Source organism: Saccopteryx bilineata, chromosome 2 (assembly GCF_036850765.1).
Source record: "Saccopteryx bilineata isolate mSacBil1 chromosome 2, mSacBil1_pri_phased_curated, whole genome shotgun sequence".
Classification (NCBI taxonomy): domain Eukaryota; kingdom Metazoa; phylum Chordata; class Mammalia; order Chiroptera; family Emballonuridae; genus Saccopteryx; species Saccopteryx bilineata.
The window spans coordinates 185,390,940-185,417,465 of record NC_089491.1 but is presented as its reverse complement, the minus strand read 5'-3'; the positions used below and the strand labels follow the sequence as shown (position 1 = coordinate 185,417,465).

Sequence of the window (26,526 nt, the reverse complement as noted above, 5' to 3'; positions counted from 1 at the left end):
CCTAAGAGCTTTTAAGGATCATTTTACTAGATTCTTTCAAACAAACAATAAATCATCCACCCTGCAAAGGTGCACTTTTAGTGACACTTACACTCTTCCCAGAAGTAGTAGGGCTTCTGACAGGTGGACTCAGCAAATGAGCTGGATTCACCTTGGCATCATGTCAGAACAGTCCTGGGCAGTGCTGCTGCTCCTCTCAGAGATTGTAGCCCTTGAGCTCCAGGTGATAATGGCCATGATTTGCCTTGTTGCCATAGGACAGAGGAGGCACTCAGTTAACATTTTCCAGATGTTAAATGAGTATTTCTTCTGGTACTGCAGTAGTTGGCTCTTCAGAGTAAATGGCAGTGGCTCCATCCATCTAGACTGAATTGAACTCCACTAGGAGTGGTACACTCTGGAAAGAGGCCTCATTGTTCAAGGTCCTCTGTGCTCCCTCTGGGACCATGGTGCTGTCATCCCTGATGTAACTGTGAAGAGAGTCTCAACCAGAATATCAGACTCAGGGGATGAAAGTCATGCAGGACCAGCACTGGCAGAGAATCAAAGAAAGCAAAGAGAGACTTGTACAGCTCCAAGGATTTTCAAACTCAGAACTAAAAGCTAGTTCTCATCTGTTGTTTCTGAATAACACAAGGAAGATGTTGACAGGCATCAAAAAGTATTATTGGGGCCCTGGCTGGTTTGCTCAGTGGATAGAGCAACAACCCCGTGTATGGACGTCTCAGGTTTAATTCTTGATCAAGGCACATGTGAGAAGCAACCACCTGCTTCTCTCCCCTTCCGTCTCTCCCTCCTCTCCCTCTTCTCTTCCCACAGCCAGTGGCTTGCTTGGTTGAGCGTTGGCCCTAGGCACTGATGATAGCTCAGTTGGTCCAAGCATTAGCCTCAAATGTGGGTTGCCAGGTGGATCCTGGTCAGGGCACCTGCAAAAGTCTGTCTCTCTATCTCCCCTCCTCTCATTTAAAATAATAATAATAATAATAACAAATAATAATAAAAGTATTTGGGGCACAGTCTGGTTGGCTTCAAAGGGCTATCAAGAAGTCATTTTAAAATTCCTTTGGACATACATATTCAGAATATATCAGAAGAGAGAAAAAGAAGGAGTATAACTGAATAATTTTCTTTTCCATGTACCAACCTCCTCTCAGCTGTGTATTAGGCAAGGGTCCCATAGAAATCACTGAAGAAGCTATCAATCTAAATTTTAAGTAGCTCCTCCATTTCTATAATCCTAAAGATTCTACAAAACTAACTCTCTTTACTTCCATGGATGGCAGGAAGTGCAGGCAGCAGAATGTGCTTTCTACAGACTGATACATTTCCAGTGAGTGCCAAATACAGGCAAGGTTCCTCGTTGTGTTTTAGATTGCATAATGGAAGAACAGGATGAACAATGAAGTACACAGAAGACTAAACAATGCTTTGTTATCACAATAAATGCATAAGCCTGCAACTTTGGGAAGTTTACATCCTGGAAGGGTCTTTTTTTTACTTTCTCTTTTATTCCTAACTGACCCGTTAACTCATTCATTCATTAAAATCCTTATCCAGCACCAAGTAACTACCAGGCATTAAGTTGAACTATAAGGACTTAAGGTATAGAGGGTACAGAGTAAGGAATAGATTACATTTTTTTAAATTTTTCTAAATTTTTACACTGAGATGTCTTCAGGAAGGCATTAACTGGTGAAAGATGAAAAATTAACAGAAATTCAACCAACTATTTCTGTTTGTACATGGTCAGCCATTCCCCTCCCCTTTCTTCACCATACTAGCTACATGTAGCCCAATATTTTCCAGGGAGAAGGGAATAATCTCCATCCCTCCTGTCAGTGACAGCTAATTGCTTACCTCCTTCTAAGGGAGTCTGCATCTGTAAAGTAGGTATTTAGTTGGATCCAGCCTCAAAAAACTCAAGGTTATCTTCATGATAATCCTATAAGGGAACACAATCGACACATAGCCTTCAAAATATCCCACCCACCCTCAGCTTTCTACTTCAAAATTGTCTTTAATCAATATTTAATCAACTCTTCTAGATCATTCAGAAAATATTACTATTTTATAGGTTGTGAAGACATTTTCATTGCTTATTTATCATTTACAACTCCCCCATTAGCTTTCAAAAGAGATTCAAGGCTACTTAAGATATAAACCACAAATGTCATATGTCACATGGTTTTAAAAATAGAATAATATGAAAAAGTAGGAGAAGCTTTATGATAGTCCTTATTTTTTTATAGAATGATAGTCCTTATTTTTTTTTTGTTCATAAAAGTCACACGATGCAAAGGCACAGAAAGTTTACATTTGACACTAAAGCTTCCTTTTTACAGCCCTGTTTTTTTTTGCCTTGTGTTGAACTTGCCCTTATGCCTACATTATCAAGGGCTCTCCATGGGCCAGGCACTGTCCAGTACTTCAGAAGCACTGATTTGTCTCATTCTTGAAACAGACCCTCTGGGAGGGGCTATTATCATCAACTTTATTTTAAATGTGAGAAAACTCAAGTTGAAAGATGTTAAGGAGCTTGCTTGAAAGTCACATAGCTAGTGAATGGCTGAGAGAATGTTCATCCAGGCAGGTCTGATGGTCTTCAGAGCACTTTATTGCTAATTAATATATTTTTTTGAGTTTTGAAATTTTTTCAATTTCATTAAATTTATTGGAGTAACATTGGTTAATAAGAATATGTTTCAAGTGTACAAATCTATAATACATCATCATCTGCCGTGGTGGGATTCAGCCAGTTTGCACCAGTTTGGCAGAACCGATACCTAGTTTTTTGTTGAGTTCTGTGAACCGGTTGTTAAAATGGCACTTGTTATCAGAGTTCTTTCTAAAGTGGGAGCCTGGACAGCCGCCCAATGTGGAAACTACAAATTTACATTCCTTACTCTTTTTCAATGTTCATCTGTGCAACAGCGTATTCTAAGTGCCATTGAGAAATGCTCATTTTGTCCATAGGTGAAAAAATTGCAAGTTAGGACTCCAATCAAGAAACAATATGGAAGTATCTTTTAAAAAGTTTTATTGTTTTTTGTCAGGTATTATTTAATATTTTTTCATTAATATTTTAAAACTTTTATGACCTAGCTTTGTATACCTCTTTTATGTTCTTATTTAAGTATTAAATGCATGAAATAATAAACTACCTTTTGGTATATCGGGGTTTTTTTTTTTATAATTAAAATGGTCATTAAGACAGAGAACCAGTTGCTAAATTATTTGAATTCAGTCACTGGTCATCTGTATATTGCATTGTGTGCTCACGTCCCAATGTCCAGTCTCCCTCCATCACTGCATGTTTGTCTTCCTGTTCCCTGTTCTACCTACTCCATCTCCTTCTCTCTGGTAATTATCATACTGCTGTCTGTGTCTATGGGTTTGTTTTGTATGTTTGTTTGTGGATTTCTATTTTATATCCCACATATAAGTGGAATCATAAATATTGGGTAATATCTCATTAGTGGATGAATCATGAGGTCAACTTAGTAGCTTGTGATCCCTTTACAAGTGAATAAGATTGAATAGCAATGATCAGAGTACAGCCCATAGATACAGCAAATAATATTTCATGAAATTTTGTTTTCAGTCTGTGTGCTTATGTGTTGCACTGTGATACAAAATTTATTTCCAACTATGAATTACTATCTTTAAAAAATGTCAAAGCTGCTACACTAAAATATGTTGACTCTCACTTGCTCATATTCCAAACATAGGAGGACTACTAGTTTTCATAAAACTACTCTCTCCAGAAATCTTTACAAGAGAGAAATTAAGAGCTTGAAAAATCTATGACTCACTATATATGTCCTCATGAAGAGACTTCATAACCCAACTCTCAGAGCAGAGATTTTTTCTAAAATAGTCAGACCTAACTGGTCTTAGGCCTACTGCCGATAGTAAATCATTCATCCACCACTCAGTAATAGTGGAGAAAACATATTTTGCTTTTGTAAGAACAAATATCCAGAGGGTAGAAAAGTTTCTTTTTTAAATTTATTTATTTATTTATTGGTGACAGAGACAGAGAAAGAGGCAGAGAGAGAGAGACAGATAGAGACAGACAGACAGGAAGCGAGAGAGATGAGAAGCATCAGTTCTTCCTTGCGGCTCCTTAGTCTCCTTAGTTGTTCATTGATTGCTTTCTTATGTGCCTTAACCGGGGGACTACAGAAGCTGAAGAGTGACTCCTTGTGCAAGCCAGTGACCTGGGCTCAAACCAGCAACCTTGGGCTTAAGGCAGCAACCTTTGGCCTCAAGCCAGCAACCATGGGGTCATGTCTATGATCCCACGCTCAAGCCAGCGACCCTGCGCTCAAGCTGGCAATCTTGGGGTTTCAAACCTGGGTCCTCTGCATCCCAATCTGGCACTCTGTCCACTGTGCCACCACTGGTCAAACTCAGACAAGTTCTTATAGAGGAAATTCTATGTGCTCAACAACTTTCACATTAGTTCATGTGCACATCAACCCCTTTGAGCTAGGGCCTTCTTTGTTCTGTTTTGTTTTTTCATTTTTTTATGTTTTTTTTAAATTTAATTGTTTACATAGATTCTAGGGTCACCCCGAATGCATTCCCCTCCTTCATATTCCCCTCAACATCTCCCTTGCCCCCCTCCCTACAGCGCCCTCCCCTCTTCCCTTCAAGTTTATCCCATCCTGTCATCCCCTTTCCCTCTGTCCTCTTTTCCTCTGGTCCCTTTGATCCCTCCTCTGTCTTAATTCCGTTCCTCAGTTCTCATTATTCCTTAGATTCCTCAAATGAGTGAGGTCATATGATATTTTTCTTTCTCTGCCTGGCTTATTTCACTCAACATAATAGTTTCCAGGTCCCTCCATATTGTTGCAAAAGGTAATATTTCCTTCTTTTTCATAGCCCCATAGTATTCCATTGTATATGTGTAACACTGCTTATAATCCACTCGTCCACTGATGGACACTTTGGCTGTTTTCAGATCTTCGCTATTGTGAACAATGCTGCCATAAACATGAGGGTGCATTTCTTTTTTTTCAGTCGGTGATATGGTGTCCTTGGGATATATTCCTATAAGTGGGATGGCTGGGTCAAAGGGCAGTTCCATTTCTAATTTTTTGAGGAATCTCCATACTGTTTTCCACAGTGGCTGCACCAGTCATAGAGGGTAGAAAAGTTTCTGAGGGCCATGCTGCCCAGTCAGGGAAGACTCCCAGCTTCCAGGGAGAGTGGACAGTGTCACAGCTGGCCATTCCCAAGAGAAGGCTAGACTCTCTTCTTCTATACATTTGCACAAATTTGAACGTTAGCATGCTTGAAGGACTAAATCTCCAGTAATCCAATCTTCCACTCTTCTTCTAATCATATCACTAAAAGCTTAACATGAACTCATAACTCAGATAGCTTTAGTGCCGAAACTCAAACTCCTGCCCTAAAACAAATGGCATTATTTCTTAAACAATAGGCAGCAGGCTTCACCTACTTTGGGAGAACTTGGTGTCCAAACTGGTGGGAGAGCACCTTGTTACAAGGTAGCATGAGCTCAAAGGGCCCAGCTCTCCCTGGCATTTCCCCAAGATCCAGAGTCATAGTGCTTCCACATTTCCAGCCTCCGTTCCCTCATATTTACCTGGACATGGCAACACCAAAACAACTAAGAGACACTCAGCACAAAGTAGAAGGTGACCCACAAAGATTTGTTCTTTATCCTCCTGCCATATTAAAAACGTTGTCACACCAACCCAAGGAAATTTCTGGCTACACTGCTAACCTTCAATGGCATGGTCAGGGACATTTTGCCAATATCCTTTGTCCCTTTCAAGTAGTCATACTGAGCTGTAGCCATGCCCGAGTCTACACTCTTCTAAATCAATTATTTCTGTGAAGTTTCATGTTGCCCTCCTTTTTAAAAAATACATGACTTTCACCAATCTACTAGAGTATGTACAGCAAACACATTTCTTTATTTCCTGGAAAACACTCCATCAAAACTGCAAGGATGTCTCTTACATCTCAGGTTCTGAAATTTCTTGGTCATCTTATCCCTAGATATAGTATTTCTGTAAACATTAATTCTCTTTCCTTTCTGCATTCCTTCATTTAACGTAGCAATTGTTCAACTCTCATTCATCTTGTCCTATGTTCCCTGACCAAGAAGACCACTTTTAATTCATCCTCATAGGGGACTTATGCTTCTTAAAATACAGGTTCTTTATTCAGTTGATATCCTCGTAGGACAGTGAGTAAGAGTGGCCTCTGGAGTCAGGGAGATAACTCCAATCTATTCTGTGTGACTTTCCACATGGATAACTACATTTATTCCTCAAATATAAAGGACAATATCACCCGTACATGGATTTACCTCAAGAATAACTAAGCTACATAACTGTGCCAGCTACCTGGCATACTATGAGCTCAATGGGATTTTGTTGCTTACAATTACCTCTTTATTCAAATGTGGCTCTGGGTTTCCCTCTAATTTATACTTATTCCATCCTTTCTATATGTACTTTTTACTATGTCACCTCAAATCTTTATTGTAAAAGATTAGCAAGTAAATAAATTCATCCTTTTGACCCTGTGAGCTCATGGTTTTACCTTTCTATTTCTGGGAGTGGACAAGCCTTTGATTTTCTACAAAAGTAGGACAATTGCTTTTGTATTTACTGTAGACTTCTTGCAGTGAGTTCAAAATGCACCTCGATTACATTCTTGGTGTAGCTGATGTTAGGTATGATCACAATTGTTTAAAATGTTCTAATTAAGAATATTGTTCATAGATACTGTGCATTAAGAATAACACCAAACAAACTCATTTCATAGGGTTCTTGTGAAAATTAAATGGAGCAACATGAAAAGAGTTTGGCCATATTAATACTTTCTTGCTGCTACATAAGATTTTTATCCTCTCTTTCACTCAGATTTTGCACTGACCGAAGGCAGCACAATCACCCCATTGTGCCAAAAAGGATATTTTCCCTGTGGGAATCTGACCAAGTGCTTACCACGTACTTTTCATTGTGATGGTGTGAACGACTGTGGGAATGGTGCTGACGAGGAGGACTGTGGTGAGGACTGCTGCTCAGCTACATATGTGCACCCCACTTCATGAAACCCAAGCTGTGGGTGAATAGGGTGGTAACTAATTCTACACAAATACTGCTCCCCAATTTATTAGTGATAATTACCTGAACTTTCATATATAGAGATTATTGAAAATAGAAATACAGTGTTATAAAGTGTTATATCTGATAAAAATTAAAATTATACTTTAAATTTTAATTGTATATCCATATTTTAATTTTAAATGCCTCTTATGCTTACCTCATTATGGCCCACGGCCATTCCAGTTGAGATGTGGACGGTACAGAGGAAAGTTCAGTGTGTTCTGTGGCTCGCTAAATTTGAATCCGTGACCAAAGTGCAACGTGAATATCGGCACATTTATAATGAAGCGCCACTACATAGGAATAACACTACTCGGTGGGATAAGCAATTGAAGGAAACCGGCAGTTTGGTGGAGAAACCCCGTTCTGGTAGGCCATCAGTCAGTGATGAGTCTGTAGAGGCTATACAGGATAACTACCTAAGGAGCCCTAAAAAATCTGTGTGTGAGCCCACATCAAACTGTACTGAATAGGTATGAAACTGGGAGAGTTTTCCTTTTATTTGGTGCAGATTTCACATTTATGTCATCTTTTGTTGCTTTCCTGTGACCGGTCAAAAGTGCACCATGACTTTACGGACACATCTGACTCTGAAAGAATCACATGTGTTTCCCACCACTTGGACTGCCACTCCTTGGCACTATCCAACTAGCCATCAAAGTGACACAGCAAAGTCCAGGGATGCTGAGCATCCATCTCTAGAATCTTCTCTCCTGCCCCTGGTACTCATGCGTTGATCTTTTGGAACATTCTACTCTCTCCACCCATGGATCACTCCCACTCATATTCTCGAATGCACTTAAGGACTCCTGATCAGCTGGCTTCCCTGGCTATGCTTTCCTGAAGCTCCCCCACCAGTCTGGGACAAGCACCCTTTCTCTATTGCCATAGCACCCTGGTGTATCTGTGTGACTATACTATGCATTACCTTGCCTTCTTACTATACTTCTATCACTAGATATGAACTGCTCAAGAAGAGTTCTTGTTTGTGTCTTGTTCTGGTATCACCAGAGCCTAGAACAGTCAAGTATATAGTAGGCACTAAATCTGTGCTCAGCAATGGGGCAGTTCTTTGGATGCCAGTGACAAGCCACTCAAATTCTTGGCTTTCCTCTTCACTGTGTGGGAATCAGAGATTACATGTATTTATCTATTTCATGAATGTGATCTGAACACAAAGTATAAAGTATAATCCATGTAAAAGCATCAAATAAAATCACTGTAAGAATCTTTAAGGATATTAATAAGAAATAGAGTTAAATTAAAGATTGTAGGGATCAAAGGGACCTTTGATGATTATTTAAATTTACTTTTCTATCCATATGAACTTCAATATCATTCATTTAATGCATATGTATCAGGATAATAGCATATGCTAAAGTAGCAATACTTTAAAATCAGGCCTCCTTTTTTAAAAAAAATACAATTTTATTGCAAAAAAATAGAAAAAAACTTAGCAATGAGCAGATCATAACCTCTGAAAAATTGAGAATATATTATTTCTCTTATTAGGACTAGAGAGCCTTTAATAGGGGACTCTTTTTTTTGCTTTATTAAAAATGTCAAGTGACATAAATATCATCAGAATGCATTATACCTATCAAGTACATATCTATATATCCATATGCAATAGTACTCATATGACAAAATAAAATTTACATTGTATTTTCTTTTGGGGAATCTCAAAATTAAGATCAAAGTTTAAAATGTCAGCATTGGAAATAGTTGATATTTTTTCAAGATGTGCATTAAATTGTTATATATTTTCATTATATATTTTATGATCTATATATCCGAAATATTTGTAATTTCAAAAATGATAAAAACTCTAGATGTCTTCCTATCTTTTTCTCCCTTACCTTCAATGTTATTGTTCTATTCCTTAAACCAATTTTTCACTGATTTTATTATCAAATTCTTAGACTTTTGTTTTGTACTTTGGCATTTGATTTACAGCATGACTGACACATGTTCATCAACATTTCACAGGGGACACTAGTGGATGGGCGACCATATTTGGCACAATCCATGGAAATGCTGATAAAGTGGCATTCACACAGGAGTGCTGTAAGTGTCATTGGTTTGACAACTCCAACTGGTGTGCAGTGCATCGACTTATATGGGGAGGGAGATCTATTCCTGTTAAGTTTCCATTTCATCCTCATTGTCTTTCAGGATCACCCGATCCATTGTATGCCTGGGGGCTGAAAAGATAAAGAGAAAAACACAACATGCTCCATTTATGCTCATTTCATGTATTAATTAGTCTCTGATTGCAAGAATATACAGGTGTCAAATAGTTGTGATAAGTAATAAAGATCTTATTTTCTTTAATTAGTTTCTTCATACCAACTCTATGTTAGGCACTGAGAGTCCAATAATAAGGTGTGTCCCCAGTGCACACATGGCACATAGTAGCAGGAAAGACAGATCCTTATAAAAGTAGGAATGATACAGTATTAGTGCAAAACTGGAGAAATGGTGTTTGCAAAAGAGAACAAGGAAGTATCTTGGAAGAAATGATTACTCTGCAATGGATGGGGAAAGACTCAGAGAAAAGATGACGCTGAGGTGAACTTGGAGTCCTTGGAGAGAAGGAAGAGTAAGAGGTAACAGAGTGAGCAGGGGAGCAAACTCAGCAAATCCTTGAGGTGGGAAGGTGCGGAGCATGCTTCTCAATGCCTCTCATAGAGTGCAGAGTGTGTGGGGGGCGGGGGAAGGCAGGAGCTGAACCCAATAAAGCATAAGGGCTACACACTTTGCAGTTTGGCCTCTATCCTATATACAGAATAATGTCTATATATGCATATATATTATGCATATGTGTAATAATATATGTGATATTACATATAATAGATATAATATAGGTACAATGAAATACATACATTAGTATGTATATAAGATATATGTATATATATTTAAATAGTATACTAACAGTATATTATGCACTTTATAATGCCACGCCAGGTTATAATTATCACTTATCATTTACTTTATTATACATAAATATATCATATATAAAAGTTAAAAATTAAAGAGTAAATTAAAAGATTAGAAAGAAATATAACTGAAAGTTTTGATATTTTCTTCCTGAAACACAATGAATCATCTTGTACACACCCTTTGTGGAGATCACTGCTATACATGAGGGTAACCACAAAAGTTGTGAGTTTGTTTTCCTTTAAAGAAGAGGAAGAGGCACACGATAAGAAGTCTATGTGATAATGATGCTTCCATCAGAATTGTAGAGACTGGTTAGAGTAGTGATCTCAACCTGGGACAACCCCTCCACCTCCCAGAGAACATTTGACAATATCTAAAGACATTTTTGGTTGTCACAGCTGGAGAGAGGTGGGTTACTACTGGCATCTAGTGGGCAGAGGCCACCGATGATGCTGAACACCCTACAGGGCACAGGACAGCTCCCAACAACAGACAGTGATCTGATCCAAATGCCAGCCTTGCCGAGGGTGAGGAGAAAGAATGGTGACAGAGGTACTGGTTATTATTGTCTTGCAATGCTCCAGACTAATACTAGGGACCTGAGCCCAGAAAGTACCACTGGGAAGAGTGAGCTAGTGAGATTCAAGAGGCTTTCAGAGGAAGACTCCACAGAGCATGGAGTGAGACAGGCCTGAGGGGTTGGGGGGAGGGAGGGTAGCTCAGGTCACAGCTCTGGTGTAGGCACCAGGTCTAGTTTGGATTATACACTGGTTTTTTTGTTGTTGTTGTTGGGAAATAAAAGCGTACAACCACAGGTTTTCGGTCTAAATGACACTATTCTCAATCTTAATGAAGGCTGAAGTAAACGTTTTGAAGTTGTATTTAGGAAGTTGAACTAATAGCATAAACTTATAAAGGACTGAAGATGTTTTCCAAAACTTTTTACGGTAGAAAGCATCTTGTGAATTAAGCAGGCACACAACACAAGTTTCCTGAACTGATAAAAATTCAGTGAAATTGATTTTTAAAAATGAATTTAAATGAAAGAAATCTAAAAGAAGCAGAGCAATTAGAAAGAACTTATACTCAGATTTAAATGAATAATAATAACACTAAATTTTTGAAAATAACTCTCATTTTCTTAGCTCCATCAAAACACATATCCACAGGATCAGAGGCAAAATCAAATGCTTCATAAATGTGTGTTCTCCTCTAACCCACAACCCCCCCACACACACACACACACATGATTGCCCCATGGGCCAACTTGGCCTGGTTTCACCATGGGTTTCTCACTCCTTTATGTCATTATCTTAATTATGAAGGTTCCTTCAGAGTAAATTCTGAAGCCTGCTTTTCTTTCTGAATGCTTCTGACAGATGGTCCTTTGGTTTTCTCTGCTTTGTAGCTTCTCTACAACCTTTACCTTCCACTTGAACTGCATAGCAATGGGAAACAAAAAACCCAAGTGAGGGCATACCTGACTTGGTTGATTTTAATAAGGCATAATGGTGACTAAGACAGAACCTGCATCTAACTCTTCTCTAAGAGAAGTTTAAAAGGGGAAAACAGTTTAATTTAATTTTAATCAACAAGCATTTATTGAGCAGCCTCTTTATGCCATTTGATTAAATTGAATTGACTCAATTGTACCCATTAAAGATTTATTCAAACACACTAATGTTCCCCATTGAGGAGAACACAACCTTGTTTCACTATAAGCTTTTTTTTTTTTTTTTTTTTTTTTTTGCTATTTAAACATTTCTGTGGTTCCTTTCTAATAATTGGTTAAATGCTTCTGAAAAGATCACTGGGAACTCAAACTGGGATAAACACCACATCAGTCAGTATTTGACTACAGAGAATTCTTATTTGTTTTACTGTGGGCCTGAATCAGTTCATTATCAACATGTAAATGGAAGGAAAGAGAACAAGGTCAGTTATTAGAGACAAGGTCATAATTGAAGTTGTTTTGGGGTTTTTTTTGCCTGTTGAAATCTTACTCTTTTGACCCCCAGTTCTAAACCAGTACCCACGAGGCTGTGACTGCAAAGGAACAGAGTTGGAGTGTGTGAACACTGGCTTGGCATCAGTGCCGTCCGTTTCCAGCAATGTGACGTTACTGTGAGTACAATCTACAGCTGCATGACGCTTGCCCCTAAGTCACTAGAAAAGTGTGTAACCTGATGAAACTTTCTTTATTCTGTTTTATGCTACCTGTATATTAAAAAAATAATAAAAATCCCTTTAAAACCACCAGCCCTCAGAGTATTCTCTAGGGAAGCAGTGTCTTATATACTGCATGTTAGAGGAGCCAGGTTATGCTTTAACTCACAAATGCCTGTGGTCTGCAGTTCTTATTTTCACTGACTATATGATTTATGTGTGGTTGCTAATATACCAGTACTATGCAATTGAAAATCAAAATGAGGAAAAGGGAGAGCATTTACCTTTTGTACTTCCTTTTGAAAAGCAGTAATTTGATTTGTTCATAAAAAGGAAGGTTCAAGGGAACCATGGAGCTAGCCGTGTCATAATCATGCATGTGTTTGTGTACTTTGCATAACATTTCAAGACTCTCTGGAATTTACTGTCGTATCATGGTTTGGGCATGCATGAGCTGGCTGAGATTTTTGTTGGTTTTTGGTCTTGTTTGTTTGGTTTTGTTAAATTATCCAAGAGTAAAAGATAAAATGAAATCACCATAGATGTTTCAGTCTATTATACTAACTGGCTAAACTGGTCAAATGCTTGCACGCTGTTTGAATTTTGCTCTATGGCCTTTCGCTATCACATTAGAAAGTCTTCGGTTGCCACAGTCCTTTGCAAACGTGTGAAGTGGCATGGAGGATCATCAGCAAGTCTCTTCTCAAGCACACAGTTTCCAGGAAAGAGTCTGGCTGGCCATACAATCCTTAACGAAATCTGCTTTACATGTTATTTTAGGTCTCTTAAGAAAAACAAGATCCATAGTCTTCCAGATAAAGTTTTCATCAGATACACAGAACTTAAAAAGATGTAAGTAGTTATTAAGTGTGATTGAATACAAAAATATTTGTGGGTTTTGGTTTAAGATGTTTTTGATATAAAAGTAAAATGAAATATAAAGATGATTACCTTTGCCATTAAACTTCTTTATCTAAATGTAATTAATATTAGAGAATAAGACATTACGAAGTATATTCTATTTCTATTTTATAGTTTAAAGTGAACTGATTTTATTTAAACATTTTTGGAGTTACTTGGAGTTCAGATAAGCAGCTCAATCACAAAATACGCAGTTCTTTGCTTTTACTGCAAGTCATTTTGAACATTGCAGATTCAGAGGCACTAAATGCATTGTTAACTTGAAAGAAGACTGTGAGCACAAAAACACCAACAAAAAAGACTAGGTCGTTTAAAACACAGGATGAGAGGATTCAAACGCTCTCCCAGGATGACAGGAGCAAATGTGATCTTGATGAAAGCAAAGATATTAACATATCTGAGGAACAAAAATGTTAATAAACAGGGTCCAGTCAGATGTGAAGAAATCTAGTTAGTGAGAAGCAGAGTGCCAGATGCCTCCAGCACTGTCCAAGAAAGAAAACTAGGGTCTGGGAGATGAGATCGCCAAGATCAGTTGTTAGATTGGGATGAACCATCCATCTCCACCTCAACTTGCTTTTAACTATTTTTTAACACCATTCATATCAAAATGAAAACGGCTTTTGCTTTGATTCCCTGTTCACCAAGCAACCTTATGATGACTACATTAACTTCCCAAATTATTCATTCTAAACTATTTGAGAAGTTACCTCACAAAGAGACTAAAAGCACTTTTATTAGTGAAATGGGGTACCATTTATTTATTTGTTTGTTTATTTGTTTATTTGCATCCTCAAAGTCTGTCAGGTAGGGCAGATATCATTAGGTTCCTTTTAGAAACAAGAAAACTCACCCTTAGAGAAGACAGGCCATTTGCCCCAAGCCAGCCCTTTGAAGCTTGGCCTGGAAGCCAGACCTCTGACTATACAGTCTTTTGGAAGTTCACCCAGTGGCTAGTCCAGTCTCAGAAAACTGCTAAAATCATTGAAAACATCCAGTGACCAGGCTTTGATTTTAAAATAACTCAACATTATTTTACAAGCTTTATTTAGACATCCCACAGCACTGCATGAGCTCAACAATCCTTCCTTAAAACCTCTCTTTTCTCCCCCTCTCTTCACATTCCTCAGCTCCTGCTGCCACTTTCTCTTGAACTTCCAGGGGAAAATCTTGCCCAGCCCCCAGCAAGCCCTTGTCTCTCCTGTTCTTCTACTCTTACCTTTTTTTTTTTTTCTCATTCTGCATTACCATAACCCAGATAACTGGAGCATAAAACCCAAACCATCTCCAGGAAAAAAAGACTCTAGGTGGATAACCCAGAGCTTTTGGTAGCAGACAGCAAGAGGGTAAAAAATGTCAAAACCCCCATGTTTATTTATCTTCTCTACAAATATTTATTGGTACCTGTGAAGTGCCAGGCTCTGAAGATACAGCAGAAAATGACACCCCTGTAAAGCCTCTCCTCACAGAGCTTAACTTCCCAGAGGAAGGTAGCTAATAAAACACATAGTGTGCTCAATAGTGATTAGGGCTGCAGAGAAAAGTAAAGCAGGAAGGAAAGCAAAGGAGGAGGAAGGGAAGGGAATGCCAAACAATATGCTAATCAATTGTGTCCTGTCACATAACTCTACTACTGCCCCAGGTGTCTCTAAGGCTCCCCTCATTCTGAGATTCACCTCAATGAGACTGATCAGAACACACCCAATCATCTTCTACGGGACTCCTCAGGTATTTCAGGCTAGCAGTCACCCTGCGGTCTACCCCAAGTCTTTTCTGCAGGCAGCCTAAAAACCTTAAATTCTTTCTTAAGTGGCCTGCTTTCAAATCTGCCATCATTCCTCTCATACTCCTCTACCTTGTAGAGGGGATCTAGAATAAACACAACATGATTGCTGTGGCGTGGCCAGGGCAGCACAGAAGGAAGCCAACAACCCTTCCTTCTAAACTTCACTTGTAAAGGTTACCTTTGCTCTTTTGGTGGTTATTTCAAACTCTTAGCTTCTAGTGACTTTGATGCTAAAGTTCTCAATCCTGTGCCAAATGTATTACTGCTAAGTGATGACTTTACCAGGCTGCATTTGTCACTTACCATTTGAGAGCTAGCTGCAGCTACTTAAATGTATCCTTTCTCTTGTCTCATTCTGTTGGATTCAGCTTTTCTTATTGGAGTATGAAGATCATTCAACATAATTCATTGTTCCTCCCAGGACTTAGTCATCTGAAAACAAGACGAACCATCTTTATCCAATTCATAGAGTCACCCTTCATCATCATGCTACAGAAAATATATTTACATTTGTCGTTAAAAAATCATAAAACCTCTCTGTGATTGCCTGGTAGATATATAAGCAATGTTGGCCATACATTTGTAGTTGATCAATCCTTCAGAGAGAATCAAGTTGGCCTGCCGGTCCCATTTCAAGTGAACTACTCCATTCCCTTTCTCTCTCAGGCACTTACAAAGCAGCATTGCAATAACCTGTTCTCTGGTCTCTCCCAGAACCAGCGCCAAGTCCATCCAACTGTAGCTTATGAAGTCTGCTTCTTCCCTTTCTGAAAAATCAGAACTACATTTCCCATCTTTAATTTTTCAGCTACTCTTCCTTTGTCCAGATTTCTCCGTAATTGATCATGACTTGGTGTTCAGGTTTCTGTGTTTCTCACTTTTTAGGAGAAATCTTCCAAACCAGAGGACTTGAATTCCTTGTGACTAACGTGTTCTACCATCTCAGGCTGTCACTTCTCCTGTCCCATATCCCGTATGTTCCCTTTAATCTGAGATTGTCTTTGTTGACTGAAAAGATAGGAATTATGTAGGAACTGAGTTATATTTTATATTATTTCATAATTATTATAAAACATGTCCCATTTAGCAGGTTTGCACTTTTCTTAACATTTTCTTATTTTTAAAATATAACTGGAAACATATTTTTATTACCCACAGTATTTTTCACTGTCTGAGTTTTGAACATGACTTAAGTCATTTTTCAACTTCGATTCTATTTTTGTGAACCCCTCACATTTGTCCTTACTGACCACCATACCCTCTCTCTGAGTTGGATGGTTCTTCTGGTTCTCTTGTCTATTAGATACCACTGCTACCACCACCCCTCATTGCTGCTATGTTGAAACATATGTGAAAATCAATGAGTATTTATTGAATGCATGATATGTGGGACTAACATGCAGGAGTAAGGAGATGATGGGCAGCATCTTCAGTAGGGAGAACAAACTAAGATAAGCAGAAGCACTTCACAGATATTGGAAAGAAAGAAAAGGACATTCACAAGAAACGATGGGGTACACGCTGGGGAGGTCATTGAATCAGGACAGTGGGGCCTGTGAACACCGGGCTCAAGAGTCTGGGTCACATTCTGTTGGACTAGGGAAAAGGTATCAAGAGTCTGGGTCGCATTCTGTCTGACTAGGGAAAAGGTATCCATAAATTGGTGTTTTAGATGGTTTTGAGCTAGTAAAGTTAATATGCATTCTTAAGATTTTTGGAGTCTATCCTAAGAAATACCAAATTTAGCATTAAGTCTCTCTGATCTGAAATACTTTAAATATTCACAGTGGCGTTAGTCTTTAGGCATCCAGAAGCACAAATTCTTAACTCAAAATTAAATGTAATTGCCAGATAAATAAATGTTGCTCAACCATCTGAATGTTTTTTATTGATTAATTATTTCATTTTAATATCTTTAAAAATATCAAGCCTTTCTAACTTTGGGGGCAATCAATTTAAGATGACTTTTCAAAGAAATAAAGTATTGTTTATGAGACTGACTATTTTCTCACTGCTACCATGGAAAGTACCAGCCATTCTCCTCCTCATTGTAACATAAACCTTATATAATTTAGAAATGCTTTTGTAAACTGGATTCTTGTGCAAGGCAATCATTGGCAACAACACGTAATTCAGTGAGTAGCCTCGTTGATGAATACTCCATGCTGCATTCAAAAATAGCCTATAAACATGCATGTCATTAAAGTATATATTTACTTTAGTTTCAGATACATAAATTCCTGGTGTTTCTGGTTGAAAACTCCTGACAGCTGAAATAGCAGGAATTCATGAACCAATAAGTTATTCTTAGAAAACTTATTCAGTGCAGAGTATATTAAATGGACTCCTATCTCCGCTATGAATAAAAAGAGAACACCATTTGCCACATTGTCATGTTTCCAAATTTCCCTTCGTAGTCACCAAGCTGGTATCTTGCAAAGAAGAGTGTGAATAGTAGAGAATCGAGTTAAAATTCAGCACCTGAGCCTGTGCTAGGGGACTTAAACTCCAGTTCTCTCTGGGTGTGGGCATGATGACTAAGGAGACCAAAAGCTCTTTATGACTTAAGGGGTTGCAGTCATAGCTTGTGGTGGAGAAGGCAGTTATGTTTTCACATAAGGTAGGTCATGCAGCTCAAAAGCACAAAGTAGAGTTCACAGTTCATGACTAAACTGATATCTTCAAGACTGACAACATGTGGGTAAAATGTGCATTGCCTTCTTGAGTTCATTATCTCATATAAAATATAAATAGCAGTAGTTAGGCAGTAATTATGTATTTCAGAGCAACTTCAACATACTATAGTGTTTTATTTTTCTATTTTTGTTTGCTGTTATAATTCAACATGTTAACGTTCATTACATCACTTCAACGGCTCAGAAAATGCTACAACAGATATTGACCGGTATGAACTCATTCTGTTCATAGAAGAACTTTAAACCAAAAGCAGAATTTATGCTGCAATGAGAAGGGTCTCCTCATAGACATGGTGCAAGGGAGGGTCTGGAATAACACCCAGTCTCATTTGGTTTCAAGTTTACTTTATAGGGTTGAAAGTGATGTTTTGCATGTCACTATGGATGTAAAGCCTGAGCTCTGTAGTACCAATCTTTCCCACATGGTGATACAAGAGAAAATAACAATATTGGTCCTTGTGTAAGGTAAAAGTTGGGTTTTACTGGTAACTGGAAGCTGATCTTGATTCTACCTAGCTACCCAGAGGAGTGAGGGCATTAATATTCTAGCACACCTGTAACACATTCATGACTCATAGGCTTTGATAGGTAATAATTGTGGTATAACCAAATTCAGAAGACAGCCAGATGCCCAATAATTTTGTGTTCTAACAATAGTTTTGCAGTGAAGTATCATAACAATTAAGAAAGTGTTGTATAATATTTTAAAAACCAAATCAAATCCAAATAAGATTTAAGGAAGCCATTTAATAGACTATGTACTCATTCATTACTATTATTAGTGTGGATACTTCCTGCCCCTAACAGCCTTTACTAAATATGAATTCAAGGCTAACCCCTCATTGTAAATGAATACTGGAAATGCAGATCATTTACTTAGATATTTCTGAAAATGCTCTTATTGAACTGATACTAGATTGCTAAATTGCTCATGAGATTAATCATGACCCATGAGCTGATGGTGGTGAACGAGCCCCAGCTCGACCACTGGTGTCTGTCAGGATCTCAAGCATCTCGCTAACTTGCCTGTGCTTCTCACTCTGCATCTCAACATAGACAAGAATAAAACTTGCCCTCTCTTTTTATTTGGGGAATAGAACCAAAAGAAATAAGGAGTCTGAGATGGCACTTGGCTGTGAGGGACTGGCTAGTCTCCCACGATGAGCACTCCCTCAGGTCGGAGCAGAAAGGCTGCTAGGCTCCTGTCTGCAGAAACAGAACCAGTTCCCTCCTCACATCACACCAGTGTTCAGTGGTGCAACCCAGAGATGCCCGAGTCTCATGGCACAAGTGCTACAGGGACAGCAGGCGTCATCCAGGTTCACAGCTATCTACCCCTGGCAGTGTTTCCACCTCCCCATATGGATGGGAGTGGGACGTAGGACTTTATCATTCAAGTTCACAAATATTTTTAGGAAAAGAGAATGTATCACACAGTCTATAGCTTGAGGAAGCTCACACCACAATCACATGAGTCTTCTATCTTCTTCCAACCAGGTTTCTTCAGCATAATTGCATTAGATATATCTCCGGGAAAGCATTTTTTGGATTACACAATCTGCAAATATTGTGAGTAACTTCTTTATAATTTATTATGAGCACAATTTTAAGTAAAGATGAAAAGGGTAGAATGGTTCTTTTGAAAAGAGGGCTAGGTTATTACAAAGTGCTTAGGTTAGTTACTACACTGAAAGCAATTATCAAAAGATTTCTAGCTTTACCAGAAGACAGAGAAGCTCTCCTTAACTTTGTCTACTTGAGTTTGGGTCATTTTCACAATATTTTAGCATTTTATTTTTTCTAACCCTTGCTAACTTAACTATATGCTTTCTTAAAATTTTAGTCTACTAAGGATGTGACCAAAAAGACAAAAGTAAAAATCCCCCCCCCATATTTTCTATATTTTTATTCTGAAACATGATAGAATATCCCAACACACTATTTGGGACCACTTTCCTGGTCCTGGCCATGGTGTTGCACACACCAGGCTTATGGGTATCTGTGTCTCCTGGTGTCCCATCCCCCACTCACCAGTTCCCCCTCAGTAAAATACTTTTAGAAACAGGTGCCCATACTTCATGGTTATCATCAGTGGCTCAGTTCTAGTTTATGGGACTAAAATGGTCTTGAGTTGGCTTCACTCCCTCACTTGTGTCCTTTGTAGATATCTCAGCCACAACTGCATCACAGCCCTCAGGCCTGGAGTATTCAATGACCTACGCCAGCTAGCATGGCTGTGAGTACCCTGGCTCTCCTGCCCCAGAAGGGATCCCAGTCATAATGATGCACTCCAGTGTTTACAGTTTCCATCTACTTGTGAATTTTGTTTACTGTATTTTTCTGGTTGTCGTGTAATCTGAAACATTCAACCAACAGTTCAGACAGTGACACACCAAATGGTAACTATGTGAAAAAACATGGTGCCATGCTCTTCCAGGGTCCTCTGACCCAGCGGCGTACTCGCTATTCTTCTTTCCACTCAGTGTTACCTATGGCGGTGCTTCTCACCTCAGCACTGTTGGCATTTGAGCCCAGATAATTTTTTGATTGGAGGAAGAGGGTGTCCTGTGCAGTTTAGGATGTTTAGCAGCCTCTGTGGCCTCTACCCCACTAGATGCCAGTAAGACTTTCCCCCAGAGCGTAACAACCAGAAGTGTGTCCAAACACTCCCACATGTACCCTGGGAGAGAAATTGCCATCTGTGGAAAACTATTGACCTAGACATTGAACAAGTTAAGGAGTTTTTGAATTTCCAGAGTATTCATAAAGAAGTCTGAACATATGGTGGCTTGTGGTGTGTCACCATGTTCAAGGCTGAGCCACCAGCTCCACCTCAAAGGGGCTCACATCAAATGTCTGCATTTTCACCAGAAAAATTAACAAAGGGCAGTCAGAGGGCACTCTGTGTCTATTTGCCCATTTCCATAGGTCAGCCTGGTATAATGGAAAAGATCAAGGCCTCAGCTTTCTCCAGACCTTGTGTACGCTGTGCCCCTGGCTTAGTGTTGCAGGTGACTTTTTAAATCCTCTTAGGCCTTTTTTCCTCATTTGTTGACTGAAATCATAATTCCTTTACAAGAGCAATACTGTGAAGACTGGTTCATATGACATAGTAAATTGCCACATGCATTGTGCCTGGCATATAGTAGGTGCTCGATGTCACTCCCTCCTCCAGATCCTGGGAAGCAGAGGAAATGGTGTCTGCTTCAAATACAAGAGAAAAGAAGGCATATTTCCCTTTAGTCTAATTTTTTTCTAGGAAATACCATATATTCTTAGAAAGTGATTTGAATATATAAATATTTCACTCTTTTACTCTTTTAGCTCTTTATGAGTTCATTTGTATAAGCATTATTAAATACATCATTTAAATACTGTGAGACCACAGGAGCATTTGTGATTTCCTATGAATTTTTTTAAATGCATTTTTCATTTAGTCAAGTAGTAGGTCAAAGCATTTAGGGATTTCGAGTTCACCCAATAAATAAATAAGAGTAGTCTGTATGGAATCCATGTGTCCAGAGGTGAAGGGTAGCACATGGGGCTGTAAGTCCATCAGGATGGCAGACTTGTTCAGAGCTGGGATGGGCTTGTAGAGGAAAGAGCCATTCCACACACAGGGTGAAGGGAGGTGCTCAGGGAGGAGATACGCCCGCCCGTGTGAAGGAACAGGAAGAGGGACAGCATGTGTGGGCAGAGGCAGGATTGTCACAGGCCTTTTAGTTTTTCCTGGTTTTACTTAAAAAATTACTCTGACATTGGAAATGTTTGTGATCTATTTTGTCAGAATTCTGGATGACAATCCAATAACCAGAATTTCACAACAGCTATTCACTGGATTACAATCCTTGTTTTTCCTGTAAGTATTCACCTCCCTTTCAATGAGGCTGTCTGTACATTGCAATGACATTAAACACCAACTTACAGAAAGAACTTTAGAAAAATCAAGCTCAGTATTTTTATTAGTCAAAACCTCTCCTGCATTTCCAGTCACGATTACTGTTGCCACTTCCTGGCCGGGGCTCTGCTATATTTTAAGCCTACAGTTGGTTGTTTTTTTTTTAGATCTCCTTTTTTCCCTTTAGTCTGAAGGCATGTTTATATTTGCACTGTTTGGCCAAAAATAATATTTGTTTTTATCTCCTAAGAACATTTATATCACGTAGAATCTCCTAGGAGGGTAGCCTCAACTACATTTTTAACAGAGGAAAATGTGTCTATGCCCAGCAAGAGTCACTGAAAATGACAAAATCTTTTCTCTACAGAGACATTCTCACAATGACATAGTCACTGTTTATTAATAGGCTAGAATGATCTATTAGCAGGGTCCTATTTTGTTCCTTTTCAGTTAATCATATAATGTCATTATTTTTCCATTTGTTGGAGGGACCACTATATCACAAATTAATTGTGCAGCTTAATGTGCTTGTGAGTTGTTTTCTTTGTCCAAATGTCCCCCACATCACTTCTCACATTTAATGCAGTTCCAGTTGGCTCTTTAATATTGTAAATGGTTAATGTGTCCCTTACGAAGAAATTTTGGATGTATAATGCTAAAAATGATTGCAAATTTGCAGTTTACAAGAAAAATTATTATGGATTTTAAAATTATCCCTTAATATATATTTTGTATTATTTCATTAAATTAAGTTGCATAATATTTATTCCTAGGTTATATGCCATACTGATGCATTCATAGTTTCTTCGACATCTGTGCCTAGACACCATTTTTAAGAGGAAGTTATATTTATAGTAGTCATCTTAATATATCAATTGTAGCATGCAAGTTTCCACATTGTAAAAATAGTAAAAATACTGCTCTTAAAGTGACATATCATTTTATTTCTTTTTTAATTTTTATTTTTTTATAATTTAAATATAGTTACTCTATAACCGTATATTGGTTATACTAGTTCCAGGGATACAACATTAATTAATATCTTCTTTGTGTAAAGGTCTATGGTTAATAACTATGTAGAAGCACTTCCTAGGCAGATGTGTGCTCAAATTCCTCAGCTCAACTGGATGTGAGTATATATATAGGCATTAGTTTGTCTTTTGGATAGATTAAGGATACTAGCCCTCTAGTTAATTTTCAATTACATAAAAAGCTCATCTATGCTCACTTCTCCAAAACTAAAATCTGATCCTGTTACTTCCTGGTTTATTGAGAATTCTGATGGGTATAAAGGTAAAGTTCAAACTTTCTCCTTGAGCACCTGTGACCTGTAGTTCTCCATTCTTCACCCTATCTGGTCTCCTTCCCTGCCCCTCCTCTGGCATGTCTTCTTTCTGAATGCACCAACAGTCACGTCCCTCAACATGCATTGCTTCTTTGACTTGAAAAGTCTTGCTCCTTTATTCTTTTGGTTAACTCTGACTCCCTTCAAAAGTTCTCTTAAACGACACCTTCAGGAAGCCAATCCCGACACACCGACTGACTTCAGTTTTATCCTGCATGGCTCCTTCACAGTGCTATTGCCACAGAACCACAGCCTTACTGTGTGTTCCCTACACTTTTAGAAACTCCATGAGGGCAGAAACCCACCAATGATCTTATACCCCAGCATTAGCCTGATGATTGGCACATTATTATGTGCTAACTGAAAGTGCTAAACCATTCCCACTCTTTGTTAGCTTTTAACCAATACTTGTTTAAACATTCATTTAAATTCTTTCTTGGTTTCACTATCACTACCCACCATTCTCTGTCATGTTTATCCTCATGGTCTCCTGAGACAAGCAGTATAGTCACAGGAGCCATTTCCTGTGCTAGGAACGTCCCCAGAACTCTTCTCACATCACATCAGGGCACTCGATGCCCACAAGATGATACAACTTAGTACCCAAACTATTGATTCTCTCTAAAAGGGCCTCAGAATTACTTGTGACAACACTATTAGGTGGCCTTGTGTACACTTAGTGACTTTTCTTCATATGTATTTATATACTTGTTATCAAAAGGTTTTTAAGGCATAGAGGGCTCACTGAGGCATGGTAGGAAAAGGGGTCACTCTTCATCCTGCAGAACAGGATACATGTCCTGACTCTGGCACTCGAAATTAAGAAGATAACTTCAACCTGAGTTTCTCCTTCAATAAAATAAACACAGTATTGGTGGAATGTAAGATTTAACGATCTATTTGCCATGGTTAATTATCTAGGCTTTATAGTCAATGGATCTAGGTTAAAAGGGCAATCCTACTAGTTTCTAGCTGTGTGACAAAAAAAAAAGTAAATTTCTGTGAATCTCAGGTTTCTCACATGCAAAATGGGGGTGGGGGTTAATAATACCAACTTATGCGCTCAGTACATACAGTACCTGACAGCATAGAAACCAAAAAAATGGTAGTTACCTCCATCATGAGGGTAACATTGGGAGAATTAATAGCATGCTATCCAGCATAGACAGACACTTACTAAATGTTGATCTGCCCTTTCTCTCAATTTTATTAAGTTCTACCATCAACTGAAAGGGGAAAAGAAGCATAATATGAGTTATAGTAACCCTGCAGTCATTAGAAGGGAAGCACGGAAATCGGAACAAAGTGAAAATAAAGCTCAGAACAGTTATAGCAAAAAAAAAGTACCTCTAGATATACGATTCATGCAAAATTTAAAAATATTAAAAATATTTTCCTCCATGCCTTTTAGGGATTTGGAAGGCAATAGAATAAAGTACCTTACAAATTCCACCTTCCTGTCGTGCGATGCGCTCACTGTGCTGTAAGTACGCAACAGACTTGGTAAATGAGGGGATGCCCAATAGATTCAGAAACCAAAAGAAAATATTGACAAAGGATTTCAAAGCAGTGTCTTATTCATGGCCTTGCTCTGAAACTGCAACACTAGAAAATGCACACATGGATTGGCTGATTATGACAGTGGTCCCAGCTCACCTTTAGTTGCCACCATGCAGGTTTTCAGCTGCTCCCCTTATTTCCAAGGACAGTCACTAGTTCTGGGCATGCTCTCAGCTGAACTGGCACCTAAACCCATGATCTGGGAAACGAGATTATATATGTGAAAGTGGTGAGCTATCCAGTAATTATTGCTGCCAGTGACATCACGTAATGTCTTCTCTAAAATATATATTTCTTTTCATTCTAAAGGGAAAAAACACCTAATGTGTTCTGATGGGCTAAAGATTCTGAGTGGTGATTCTGATTGCTGACTGTGTTTTTATTAGGGTGGGAAGGTAGATAAGTTGGCACATTTGCACTAGAAAACTTAAAATCACAATCATTTTGCTTTTTGTTTTCATTGTAGTTTTCCATATAGAGTAAACACTTAGTAATGCTGGTCGGTTGCATGGATAGTTGAAAAAGACAAGTTGGAGTCTATTCATTTGTAGTGGTCTAACCACTTTGCTCAAACACAGAACATGCACATTTATCAATCAGAGTGCAGATAAGGATGTTCAATGAGGAAAAAAAAGGCTAATTCACTCAGGAAATACAAATAGTTATTTTTTTACGGACAATGAGAGAAGAGTGGAAAACTGAACAAGGACATCAGTGCCTTCTATACTGTGTTCCATGCAGCTTTGAACCCCTTTCACACTCACTGTCTCCTTTCAGCATCCTGTAATACAGGTGGCAGTTGACCTCCACGTTCTGCCATTTCTCTAAGAGAATTCCATTTACAGACAAGGAATATAAAGGCACTGTAACCCCACCAAATTTAAATTTTCTTTATGGCCCCAGAAGCTGCTACAAAGTTGGTTCAAGCTTGCTCATTCTGGCTTTGTCTTAAGGCAGGCGTCCCCAAACCTTTTACACAGGGGGCCAATTCACTGTCCCTCAGACCGTTGGAGGGCCAGACTATAAAAAAAAACTATGAACAAATCCCTATGCACACTGCACATATCTTATTTTAAAGTAAAAAAACAAAATGGGAACAAATACAATATTTAAAATAAAGAACAAGTAAATTTAAATCAACAAACTGACCAGTATTTCAATGGGAACTATGGGTCTGGCTCCATATTTGTCACTGCTAGCCATAACAAGTGATATGACGTGCTTCTGGAGCTGTGACGCATGCGTCCCGCATCACCGGAAGTAGTACTGTATGTGAGCAACACCGTGCTTTGCGGCGCCGCCATATACAGTACTCACTGACCATCAATGAAAGAGGTGCCCCTTCCAGAAGTGTGGCGGGGGCCAGATAAATGGCCTCAGGGGGCTGCATGCGGCCCGTGGGCCATAGTTTGGGGACCCGTCTTAAGGCATGTGCCTTACACAAGAATCCCGCCAAAGCCTCCTGGGACATTACTAATAGGGTCCAAATCTGACATTATTTGTGTGTATTTGTGTCGGGGGGGGGGGGGAATCCACTTTCTGAAATAGTGAGAATTCAAACAAAGTGCAGCCTTATAGACCACACTTATCACCTCAAACTACTTCTGACACCATTTCCTAGAGAGGACATGTGGCATACTCAGGGACAAACTCCAGTATTATTTCCACACCAGAATCCACCTCACTTTAAGTCTTCAAAAGAGGCATGGGAAAGCCCACTGGGTTAATGGCCTGTCCAAATGAGATCTGGTACTGTAGCAAAAATGAACCAGCAGCGCTGACTCTCAACATGTCTTACAGGTTTCTGCCTAGAAATCAAATCGATTTTGTTCCAGAGAAGACATTTTCTTCATTAAAAAATTTAGGAGAATTGTAAGTATCATTGTCCACTAGGAAAATATGATTGCTTCTTCCAAGATGATAAATTTAACAGACTAGGGAGACTGCTTTTTCACTGGTAGCAATCAAAATCCTGCAGACTTCTGGGTATTCAAGATTCATAAAGAAACCAACATTAACCTGAAGTCAGATGCAAAGCAAAATTATAAAGTGAGCTTGGC

General features: G+C 38.7%; 1 protein-coding gene across 1 annotated transcript in view; it reads left to right on the top strand.

Moving 5' to 3' along the window:
• Positions 1 to 5,521: 5,521 nt before the first annotated feature.
• The window catches only part of RXFP2 (relaxin family peptide receptor 2), a 35,148-nt gene continuing 14,143 nt past the window's right edge, over positions 5,522 to 26,526 (top strand). The window contains 12 exon segments of the mRNA XM_066254422.1: positions 5,522 to 5,768; positions 6,844 to 6,899; positions 6,902 to 7,052; positions 9,141 to 9,218; positions 12,113 to 12,218; positions 13,041 to 13,112; positions 19,161 to 19,232; positions 19,828 to 19,899; positions 21,451 to 21,522; positions 22,619 to 22,690; positions 24,318 to 24,389; positions 26,267 to 26,338. Of these exon segments, the coding sequence (XP_066110519.1) occupies positions 5,522 to 5,768; positions 6,844 to 6,899; positions 6,902 to 7,052; positions 9,141 to 9,218; positions 12,113 to 12,218; positions 13,041 to 13,112; positions 19,161 to 19,232; positions 19,828 to 19,899; positions 21,451 to 21,522; positions 22,619 to 22,690; positions 24,318 to 24,389; positions 26,267 to 26,338 (1,142 nt within the window).